Below are 10,465 nucleotides of genomic sequence, written 5' to 3'. Positions count from 1 at the left end.
TTTGGTGGGTTGACGTGTAGCGTCCCTTATATGCTGTATATACTGTTCACACGGTGCTGCTCACTGCCTCTTATGTGCATCACACAACATTATTTAAATTACATAACGAGTGAAAACCAACATTATACAACATGCAAAGTAAAATGCTTGATGTCCTCGTGGCTGTTTCATCATATTTTGTTGCTAATTTATTTGATCTTGAATGTTCAAAGTTGAAGCTATGAATGTAGCGTGATGTGATTTAAATAGTTGTAGCTTTTTTTGTTTTGTTATGTCACATCTAATCACTGCAGGTTGTAATGAAAAATTACTTTTCTCAAACAAGTTTAGTTTTTTAACACCATTCACATTTATTTGCACTTATCACCACAGGGAGGCGCTGTTTGGCTTGTTATGAATCCACTACCAACGTAGTCCCGTTCACTCTGCACCTTTTGTGGCATTTTATTAAAAATACACGTGGAGCATTCTTGTTTTTCATGTTGACATGAACACACGACACCAACAACAGTTTGAGGTAATGCACAGTAAGGCTGCAACGACTGTTCTTGGACAAAACATGGAACATTTTAGTGTCTGAGAGGTGTAACATTAAAAGCTTCATAAACTTTGAGTCAACATTCATTCACAAACAAACAATATATACTTAATGTAAGCAAATAATGGACCACACGTGTAACCAGCCAGTGAAACACGCTTGTAAACCCCACTGTAATGCTGCCTTATTGATTTGCAGGTGTGCGCAAAGGACAGAGGACAGATTACATTTCAGCTGCACTACAAAGTCTTTGCTGGTTTCAATTACATGGAATTCTTCATTGTTTTGACAGAACAACAGCAACTGAAAAATTCTTTTATGTTCATGAGCACATTCAGCTACTTGTGTCCTATTTACGGTGGTCCCAGAGTGCATGGCCAGTGTGACGTGAGCCTCAGACGTCACTACAGGGGCTTTTACTGACCACCTCCATAATCAGAGGAGAGATGTCCTCAGGCTGCAGGTCCTGAATCTGCAGAACCTGTTTACTGTACTCCTCCGTCATTGTTCTCATCTCGGTCAGACATGCGATCAGTCTTGGGAACAGCAAGCTGGAGGCACAGAGGACACAGGGTTTAACATGTGAAGTGTTTCAGGCCGTTGGAGAGCTTCCCACTCACTGTTTGTCTGGGTCTGTTCTTTTGCAGTCGATCCAGGCTTTTAGAGTCAGCGCCAGGTTCTCCTGGAGTTCATCAACCACGTCGCGATGCTGCACACCTGGGCGATCTGAAAAAGAACAACACAATGTAACAGCATCAGAAATGACAAGGCTCGGACGCTTAAGTGTTAACAGACAGATGATCGGGACCTGGAGGAGACTAATGAATTGGTGCTACCTGGAGAAAACAGGGTCAAGGCCTGAACGAGGACATATTCTTCCTCCTGCAGCCCCAGTTTGCGCAGCGTGTGGTGAAATTTGAAGAGAGGCTCCAGCAGAAGCTGCTGGAAACCAGCTAAAACACACACACACACACACAGACACACACACACACACACACACACACACACACACACACACACACACACACACACACACACGAGAGACCAGAGGTCAGTGACAGGACTGGAGGCAGCACATGGAAAAACAAAGCAGGGGTGATGCGAGGCTTATGCGCTACACTTTAACCCTTCGGCTGCCCGTTACAAAGCATTACACTTGCATTTTGCAACATCTTTTAGCAGAAAGCACCAGTTTTTGAGCACAAATACATTCAGAACACGCGTCTTCCAGCACAGCACAGTATGTGACTCAAAGGAGGCAGAGCTGAGGTGAGATGAGGACTCCTCCGCTCTGACTCCTTCACTGGCTCAAGCGCGCCGCGTGAATGAATGAACAGCGTGATGTCTATTCCACCTCTTTCTCCTCACGCTGACAACATGGACGCCTCACCGTGTTCACAGTCTCACCTCTCACAGCATCATCTATGCAGTATGCGATGTGGCCGCACTCCCAGATGCTCGTCTTTGTGTTGAACACCATGTTGAAGCGAATCTGCATTATTTCAAATGTGGCTCCCTTCAACAGTGAGATCTGGTCCCCCATTGTTAGAGCCCTGCAACAGACGAGCAGGAGGCACGTCTGATAAGAATCAGCTACTGCAGGGCCGGTTGAACAGGATGTACAGGCAGACGCAGTTACCGAAAGGTCCGAAGGCTTTTGGAGAAATTAATGATGTCCTGGATCATGTAGGTTGTGAGGTCCATTATATGAGGAAGAGCGGTGAAAACACTGCTTTTACTAATGTCTCTCTCCTGGACGGACTCTTGTTTTTTGAAGACACCGTAAAAACCGAAGGATGAGGAGGAGACGGCGGGCGACTGGCGCATTCTGGGGTCAGTGTCGGGTTCAGTCGTCGTTGTGCAGCTGTTTGTCGCTGGGCTAGAGGGAACGTGTGGCTTCTGGCTGCTCTCGTGCACAGAAAGGATGACTCTGTCCATCGGCTGCAGAAACAGCGCGTTAGTCAGACGTGTGAAGGCAATGAGGCCGATGACACACACAAACACGCACACACACACACACACACACACACCCTGAAGCCACTGAAGCGGGAAAACGCTGAGTCAAACGTGCTGCGGTGGCCACGCAGGAGCTCCTCGATGGCCTCCTCCTGCTGCGGCGACAGCTCGGCCGGGGCGTCGCTCAGCCTCTTCCTCTTGATGCGGCGCCTCCGCTCCAGAACCTCCTCCTCAGACATGACCACTGCGGGGACACGGCAGCGTCACGTGACACGCGCTCGAATCCGAATGAACGTGCGGGTGCTGCCTACTCTCTCTGCGCATGCCCACGGCCTGGCACTTGCGGAAGCGGCAGGCCTGGCACGCCCGCCGGTTGCTCTTGGTGACGGTGCATCTGTTCAGGAAAGGACAGCGGAGCTGCTTTGTCCTCTTGATGGCGCGCCTGTACAGTAAGTACAGTATTCAAAAATGCCATATGACAAAGCTATGACAAAACCACGCGGGGAGCGAGGCCGGCTCACCTGAAGAAGCCCTTGCAGCCTTCACACGTCAGTGCGTTGAAGTGATAACCCTTGGCCAAGTCTCCGCACACGCCGCAAGCTCTGGGCTCCTCGTCCTCGCTCGCCTTTCGCTCCTCGGCCTCCATTTCAGGCTCCGTCCCGCTCGTTCTCACCTGGCAGGTGATCGGAGGAGACAGAGGGTCGGCAACCGCGGCTTTCACGAGCCTTTGCTTCGTTCCGAGTCGTTCGGAATGGTCGCCGGCCACCAACGGGTGTGAAACGGCGGCGCGTCTGCAATTTGCAGCAGTCCGCGAATAGCGCACAATTTCAGGAGAGCGGCGGCGCCAGAGGTGAAGCTGCAGGCGCCCGAGGTCAGACTCAGTCATGTCTTTTTAGTGAACGCATGAACAACACTATGGTTCCTACTGATGCTCACACAGGAGGGGATGGAGCCGTATGGTCTCGGCCATCGCCTCCTCAGCCTTTGTAAAACACGCCTTGTTTGTGCTGATGATGATCACATGTCATCTGTGCATGGATGTCCACTTCCCACGTGGCAGGGGAAGTCCAGGAGTGGGGTCGCAGCAGACCCATCATTGTGACTTTATTCAAAACGCACAGACCAAAATATCAGAACTGGTCAAATTATGGTTATTATTTACTGACATATTGTTAATAAATGTTTTTATAAGCACATTTCTATACCCATAAGATTTAAAAGTCATCATCGAGCGCGTACTTGTGCGTATATTCCCTTTTTAGAAGTTGGCGCTGATGTGCGCCGTGCGTCTTTGACGCGTGCACGTTTGCGCGCAACCATGACAACAAAGAAGGCAAACCTCTAACTTCGTGGCACAGCGCTGTGTTCTGTACAGCCACACTGAACGGACTGCCTCGTCCTCTCCTGTCCGCGGTGAAAGGTCGCGTCCGAAGGCGACAAGGATCGAGATGAGTCAACTCACTGCCTGAGGGGGAAACTTCACATGTCCGCACGGCCGCGCGCAGTCCGCAGGTCGTCGTCCCGGCGCCGTTGATCCCGGACGGCTGCTGGAGATCCAGTCGCTCAGCAGGTGGAATCGCCTTCCTGTCGGACGGGTTGTTTGACAGGTTGCTGCAAGTGCTGCTGGCTGCGGTCCACAGCGGGGCGGGGTTACGCGTCCGGCGCCGCCCACAGGAGCTGGCACCGCTGTAACCTTAGGATCGTCAAGAGTGACGTCACGCAGGCGACGTGTGAATGGGGGACTTCTGGTTAGTTCACATTCTAGGATTACTGTCATATATATGTACTGTATATATATCCATATATCATATTATTTCATAGACGCATAGGAATGTATTGTGTTTTTGCAGTGTGTGTGTGTGTGTGTGTGTGTGTGTGTGTGTGTGTGTGTGTGTGTGTGTGTGTGTGTGTGTGTGTGTGAGTCAGTTTCGCTCGGCTTTACCGCTGACTTTGATTTGGAACCTTCCTGCCCTCTAGTGATCAGAATTCACAACGTTTTATTTTTTTTTCAACAAGGTTGTTTGCAACTCATACACGGCGATTATTAGCAACATGTACAGTGGAGAAAGCAATGTTTTTAAATGTAACTTATATTTCAAATAGTAATAACAAGGGGTATTAACAACAGTCAAACATGTGCTGTAGTTACAGCGCTGCCTTTAATCAGTGTGTTGCTGCTCAGCTTCCAGCTCCAGCTCCTGCTGCTCCTGCTCCTGCTGCTCCTGCTCCTCTTGGCTCATCGCCTCCTTGAGCATCCTGCTGTGGGGCCTGTCAGACGCACTGGTGACCTGCGATGGCGCCTCAGGATCCTCCGCCGTCCCTTGAATGATACTCCGAGCTGCCAGCAAGTGTCTACGCTGCCTCTGGTGCACTGGGACAGCACAAATGAAATCACAGCTCTACACACATTTCAAATGAAAAGATAACGTTTCCCATGTTCTGTTCAGTGACATCGCATGAATGCAGTGGAATCCCAAATCTCCAAACCTCGCTGCCGCACACTGATGGTGTGAATCTCTGGGATAAGGAAGCTGTACACCAACTCTGACACAATCTCCTCTGACTGCAGACTGGTCCGACTGGTCACACACAGACATGATGCAGTTTAGTGTAGTTTAGTTTGAGTCTCCTGGTCACACACTCAGGTATGCACTACCTTTCCTCCAGGGCGTAAGCGATGTCATTGACCTCCTTCGCCCATATGTGGATTTCCTCTCTGGCCTGCTGGTCAGCCGTCTGCTCACATGTCCCCAAGATGATGTCCTCTAAATACAAATCCACACTTTCCTGGTGCACCTGCACCACCTGCGACACAAAGGTGAGGCTACTTTTGATCTTCTCATGTACAGCGGCTTAAGCATCGCCACAGACCTGTCTGAAGATCTCGTCCTCCTCTCGGCGCCTGTGCTCCTCCACCTGTCTCCTTCCACTCTCCTCGGCCTCCCTCAGGCGACGGTCCCTCTCGGCCAGAAGTGTAAAGGCGTGGATCCTCCGCTCCTCCTGGAGGCCGATCAGCTCCTTGGAGAAGGTGTCAAACAGCTGCTCAAGCTCTGCCCCCACCATTCTGGCCTGCATCGCCTCCTCTCGAGACGTCTGGAAAGGGAAAAGGCCTAATAAGGATTTGTAAACACTCGGGCGAAGTGAAGTTTGGTTTGTGGCATTGTTGTATTTCTACCTTGATCCTTTGTTTGTCTCTTTGAAGTTTCAAATTCACTGTCTGGTCTCTATGAGCTTTCTGTATCTCCTGCTCCTCCTTCTGCAGGGCATGAACAGTCCTCAGTTCCCTGATCAGGTCCGCGTGGTTCTGCTTGTTCTTAAACATCTGAAACACAGCAAAGGGAGACGACATAGTGATGTCCTCCCAAACTGGACCTCTGGCAAACCTTTTGCAGGTATAGAAACCCAGACACTCATGCGCATGCTGTACTGCATGCCAACCTCATACTGCACACTTCTTCCTCTTATCAGCTTCTGCAGGTTGATGACTGCGATCTCTATGTCCTCATCTTCCTGAGCAGAGACGTATGAGCTGGTCAAGACAAAGCTGAACAAACAGGACTGCTGTTACTCAGAGTCAGAAGCCATGTCTGACCTCTGCCGACTCCTCCACGCTCGGGGTGAGGGGACGTGGAACAGCTTTTGGCTTCTTAACGAGGAAACGCAAGGACCTGGCTCGCTCGTTCTCCTCTTCCCTCAGGGCCTGCGGAGCCGCACTTGTTAATCCATGTGTACTTAGAACTTTAATAATATGCCTAAAGAACACATTCTCATCTTCCTCACCTTATATTTCTTTATCAGATCTATTGCTTCATTTGCACGGGGTTTAACCACATCCCTGGCGGGGATGTGGTTAAACCCCGTGGGTTTGGGACCCTTCACACTGGGCCGTAGGACTGAGGCACTTAGACCTGCTTCCAGCTCCAGCAGCCCTGTTGTCAGCAAAGGTCAAAGGTTGTCGCGTAAATAAACACACTTGCTTCCAAACTGACTAAACTATCAGTTTCAGACCTTCGTATGTGTCCAGGTAGTGACTATTTAACTCTTGCTTTCTATGGGTACTCTTCTTCGTCTGGGAGACGTGGGCCTGAGGTTCTGTTATGTCTCTGCCACGTCGCTCTAGTTTCTCCTCCACATTTCTCCTCTTGGTTTGCAGTTTCCTCAAAGCTAACAGCAAAACAATACAAATGAAAACATGCATGAGAGGGAATTAACTTATTATAATAAAGAATATGTCAGACAGTCTTACCCCTGATGTAGTCGTTGTGAATCTTCTGCAGCTTGGCGTCCTTGTGCTTTTCTTGTTTAGAATATATGTGGTTCAGTCTTTCATTGGTGGCTTCTTTCTGGGCCTCGTGCCTCTGCTGCAGCAGGTCCTTCAGCACAGCAAGGCGAGCCTCTTGCAACCTGCAACCACCACAAAGATGACTATCACACGGGAACGGACTCTGCATGACGCAAACAGCAGCGCCACCAAAGAGTCAGACTCATGTATTACAGCATATGACTGATGGCATTTCAGACTGCTTTTACAACACACAATATGTTCAAACCCCGACACCCTCCACCTACAGTAGCTGCGTTCAACCCCTTGGGGGCAGCAGAGAAGCAATAACAGCAGTCAGGGTGAAAATAAAGATGCTGAAATCTGCGGTTTTAATGTGCTGCTTTAAAGCCGGCCTCAAACAGCGTTTACCTCACTATTATGTGCCGTAACACTCACTTTTTGATTTCCTCTTCTCTGAAGGCCCATTCCTTGGCTTCCATCTCCTCCATCATGCGCCTCCTCTTGTCCAGCTGTTCCAGGTCATTCAGTGGAGGAAGACTGGCCTCCCAGCTGCGCTTGGCACGAGCCCGCATTATCACATTCACTTCTGCCAAACCTGCAGGCAAACCACGACCTGTGGGTTGTGGTGATAAGAGATCATTCAGAATGAGTACAGTTCCGGGAACAGTAATGTAAACTGCTAGAGGTAGACTAAGGTGACTACGGTCTATGACTGATACCCCAAGTCAAAGATGCCAGTTGCAGCAGCTCTGAGGGACTTGCCCCAGGTTGGACCACGTAATCAGGGCTGTACGGGTCCGTCTGTGTTTCACTTTCTCTGTAGTCGGTCTGGACACCCACTGTGTGGGTGAGTTGCAGCTCATCATTCTTCGCACCAGTGGTAACAAAGTCTTCTCTGGGGCGACAAAGGCAGAGAACACACCACATTCCAACACGTGCGGGCACATGATGAATAGTTTTAAAAACGAGATGACTGTTAAATTTACTTTGGCAAAGAGAAAATCACATCCGCCGGAGCCTGCTGTGCAAAGGGAATCAGTGGGCTGAAAAAAGAGGAAAACAGTGTATGAGACACAATGGTATGAAGGGGAGACTAGAGCTAGACAATTAACTGCTGTGATTATTTCCTGCACAAACCGTTTAAAGAATTTCCAGCGGTCGGCTCCAGTCACATCACTGTCTGCATTTAGAGCAACACTGTCAATGAGACAAAACATGCAGAGTTACAGAATGTGGTCTGAAAGGCAACGTGAAGGGACCTGTAATCTGTCGTCTGTGTCACCCAGTGAGCTGCTGCAGCGCCTCCATGCGCTGCTCTGTGTGGCCTCGCCAGCAGCGGGCCACCGACGCCGGTACTGGATCTGCCGGGTCCAGCCGGACGGTGAAGCGTGGGTAGTGGGGCAGGTTACTGAACATGGACCCAAACTCTGGCACCCTCCTCTGAAAAAGACGTAAACAAATGCTAACAGACGTCACATTAGGCTGTTTGTGCAATGTTGGTCTTCTGTTATTTAAAACTAAACCCATGGTAACCATAAGCAACATAGACCTACCAGCCGGCCCCGGGTCGCGTGGGCCTTGAGGCTGGACCTGGCGTGGTCCACCTCGGAGGACACGGTGTAAACAGGATCTGTGCAGACGTTTAGACAGTTAGCCAGCTGCTTTGTGCTGCGTCAGCTGCGGTTTATTAATGCACTCACCATACAAGTAGTCATACGCCCGCTGCTTCCTGTCGACCGTTTCATAAGCTTTCTTAGAAACTGTGCGAGTGACGGACAAGCTCATTTCCCCCTTGACGTCTTAGCCGTGGTTTTCTCTGGTCGACAGGCGGAGACAGCGTCGGCTGCGCAACCATGGCAACGGTAAACTCACCGTTATAGGCGGGAACTAAGACAAATTACAAGTCAGTTAAATAGTTGGAGGCTCTAAACTAAACGAATATGACACTTATGAAACCACAACAGCGTACGAAAATGTCTCGTTCTGTATTAAAAAAAGCAAGATTTGAAAGCTAACGCATGTGTAAATAGAGAACTACAACTCCCATGGAGCATTTCGGCGAAGAGCATCGAATTCCCGATGTGCCGCTAACGTTAATAAGACGCTAAAACAAACATTATAGAGCTCAACAATACTGAGTAATGTGGTAATCTTTAGTTTTACTTTTGTTAAAGTCTATGTTAATATAACTTTAACACCGCCCCCTTTATATTGTACTTCGATCAGCTTCCTCTCCATAGCAACTAAAGGACGGTTGTCGTAGTACCTAAAGTTTCTCCCCATCAAACCGAGACTAATAAAATATAATTTGATCATACCATTGACAAGATTACTCTTGTTATATTTTTGTAAAACAAACGTAACACAAGAATTTTATATTTTTTTTATATATATAAATCTTTATAGGCGTATAGACAGGTAAAATACATCCGGAACAAAAGGTTCCGCAGTTTACAGTACTTCCGTATTTACTTTGCCGTAGGTTTAGTCGTGGGGCAACCGCTTGTAGCGACTTACAAAATAAGGTGCAAAACCAGTAATTTGCATTGTCCTGAAGAAGTTACTGAAAGTGAAGTGACACAAGTTCCAGTGTCAGACATCACAGTTTGAACTGTTCAAGAAGTTAAAGAGATGGTTTCTGTATTGCATTATGTGGTTTAAGTGCAAGAATATAGTATTTTGAGAAACGCCCAAAATATTTATAGCCTGTCAAAATATATACAGAAATATATTATACAGTAATAGGTTAAATAATTAGGAGTATCTTTACTGCTACTACTACTACTACTACTACTGTTTTTTTAGCTACAGTAGACCAGGTTGGTCCAATATGTTTTAATAATAAATAGTTATCATAGGAATAAAGCAATAAATTGCTCATTTTAGACATGCTGTACTAGTCACTCATTATCATAACAACTATTTTTTTACCCTTCAAGTCATATTTTTGGGCCATTTTGACATCAACAGGAAGTATGTTCTATCTAGGGGAAACAGTGCGCGCGCGCACACACACACACACACACACACACACACACACACACACACACACACACACACACACACACACACACACACACACACACACACACACGTGGGTACTTCTCTCTTGCTTAGAGTTCCTACTTTATCCTGCCAGGCTGGTCCATATTTAGGAACCGCAGCTGACTACAGCAGCAAATATGTGGCAAAGGGGATGTTTCGCTCCTTTCTGGACAGGCTGGCTCCAGTTTAAAGTCAGCTGAGCTGCCACCACCTCTGTTTTCCACAAACTATCTAATGTTAGATCTTAGGAAAAGGGGAACAGCCTTGTTGCTGGTCATGGATGCAAATCTACTTGCTACCAGCAGTACTCGTGCTGTTTACTAAGACTTGAAGATGAGGCGCAAATGTGTTTTTTTTTGTTCAACCACACAATGTGCCATTGAAAAGTTTCATTTCTACCATGTTTAGGGGCGGATGAGGCACAAACAGAAGAAATGCCTGGGCTTTTACTTCATCTGACGTCTGGTTGCATATAGGACAGTTAATATCAGGATGTGTCATTGCACGGCATACTGAAGACTGGTAAACCACAAACACCGCATGGAGCTAGCAGATGAAAACCCTAGATACCCCAGATAACTACTAAAATGCCGTTGTCAGTTAATCTGCCGCCTGCAAACTGAGGATGGTGTCAATAATAG

At 48.0% G+C, this 10,465-nt stretch overlaps 2 protein-coding genes and 1 long non-coding RNA gene across 5 annotated transcripts; 1 reads left to right on the top strand and 2 right to left on the bottom strand.

Annotated features, from left to right (window-relative positions):
• Window positions 1-319: 319 nt before the first annotated feature.
• Window positions 320-4,264, bottom strand: nr1i2 (nuclear receptor subfamily 1, group I, member 2). 3 transcript variants are annotated; one of them, XM_029136090.3, is made up of 9 exons: window positions 3,834-4,264; window positions 3,016-3,167; window positions 2,806-2,936; window positions 2,569-2,738; window positions 2,178-2,479; window positions 1,946-2,091; window positions 1,375-1,491; window positions 1,159-1,264; window positions 320-1,089 (listed from the first exon to the last, which is right to left on the bottom strand). In XM_029136090.3, exons 2-9 carry the CDS (start codon window positions 3,138-3,140, stop codon window positions 933-935), a joined length of 1,254 nt encoding a protein of 417 aa, XP_028991923.1. In that variant the 5' UTR covers window positions 3,141-3,167; window positions 3,834-4,264; the 3' UTR covers window positions 320-932. The 3 variants fall into 3 exon arrangements, with proteins under 3 accessions (XP_028991923.1, XP_028991922.1, XP_028991924.1); XM_029136089.3 differs by having other exon boundaries at window positions 3,957-4,263; XM_029136091.3 differs by having other exon boundaries at window positions 2,806-2,923; window positions 3,957-4,262.
• Window positions 4,265-4,474: 210 nt separating this feature from the next.
• Window positions 4,475-8,719, bottom strand: cfap91 (cilia and flagella associated protein 91). Its single transcript, XM_029136088.3, has 17 exons — window positions 8,480-8,719; window positions 8,333-8,409; window positions 8,062-8,219; window positions 7,917-7,976; window positions 7,766-7,822; window positions 7,499-7,674; window positions 7,215-7,392; window positions 6,741-6,898; window positions 6,503-6,658; window positions 6,275-6,423; window positions 6,087-6,194; window positions 5,933-6,004; window positions 5,670-5,816; window positions 5,366-5,587; window positions 5,151-5,299; window positions 4,982-5,073; window positions 4,475-4,865 (listed from the first exon to the last, which is right to left on the bottom strand). Exons 1-17 carry the CDS (start codon window positions 8,562-8,564, stop codon window positions 4,654-4,656), a joined length of 2,256 nt encoding a protein of 751 aa, XP_028991921.1. The 5' UTR covers window positions 8,565-8,719; the 3' UTR covers window positions 4,475-4,653.
• Window positions 5,752-6,739, top strand: LOC129603474 (uncharacterized). Its single transcript, XR_008693355.1, has 2 exons — window positions 5,752-5,886; window positions 6,013-6,739. It is a non-coding gene; the product is annotated as an uncharacterized LOC129603474 (long non-coding RNA).
• Window positions 8,720-10,465: the final 1,746 nt, after the last annotated feature.

This window comes from Betta splendens, chromosome 21 (genome assembly GCF_900634795.4).
Source record: "Betta splendens chromosome 21, fBetSpl5.4, whole genome shotgun sequence".
Taxonomy (NCBI): Eukaryota; Metazoa; Chordata; class Actinopteri; order Anabantiformes; family Osphronemidae; genus Betta; species Betta splendens.
Note: the sequence above shows the minus strand (reverse complement) of the source record. Positions and strands in the feature narration are given on the sequence as shown.

Excerpts from the sequence above, each read along its gene's own strand:
- cfap91 (XM_029136088.3), bottom strand. The coding sequence starts at position 8,564 with ATGAGCTTGTCCGTCACTCGCACAGTTTCTAAGAAAGCTTATGAAACG. Across the intron at positions 5,817-5,932 it reads GAAGAAGTGTGCAGTATGAG|ATGTTTAAGAACAAGCAGAA; the intron begins GTTGGCATGCAG and ends GCTGTGTTTCAG. Across the intron at positions 5,300-5,365 it reads AGGACGAGATCTTCAGACAG|GTGGTGCAGGTGCACCAGGA; the intron begins GTCTGTGGCGAT and ends TTTGTGTCGCAG.
- nr1i2 (XM_029136090.3), bottom strand. The coding sequence starts at position 3,140 with ATGGAGGCCGAGGAGCGAAAGGCGAGCGAGGACGAGGAGCCCAGAGCT. Across the intron at positions 2,480-2,568 it reads CCCGCTTCAGTGGCTTCAGG|CCGATGGACAGAGTCATCCT; the intron begins GTGTGTGTGTGT and ends CTGTTTCTGCAG. Across the intron at positions 1,265-1,374 it reads CTTGACCCTGTTTTCTCCAG|ATCGCCCAGGTGTGCAGCAT; the intron begins GTAGCACCAATT and ends GTTCTTTTTCAG.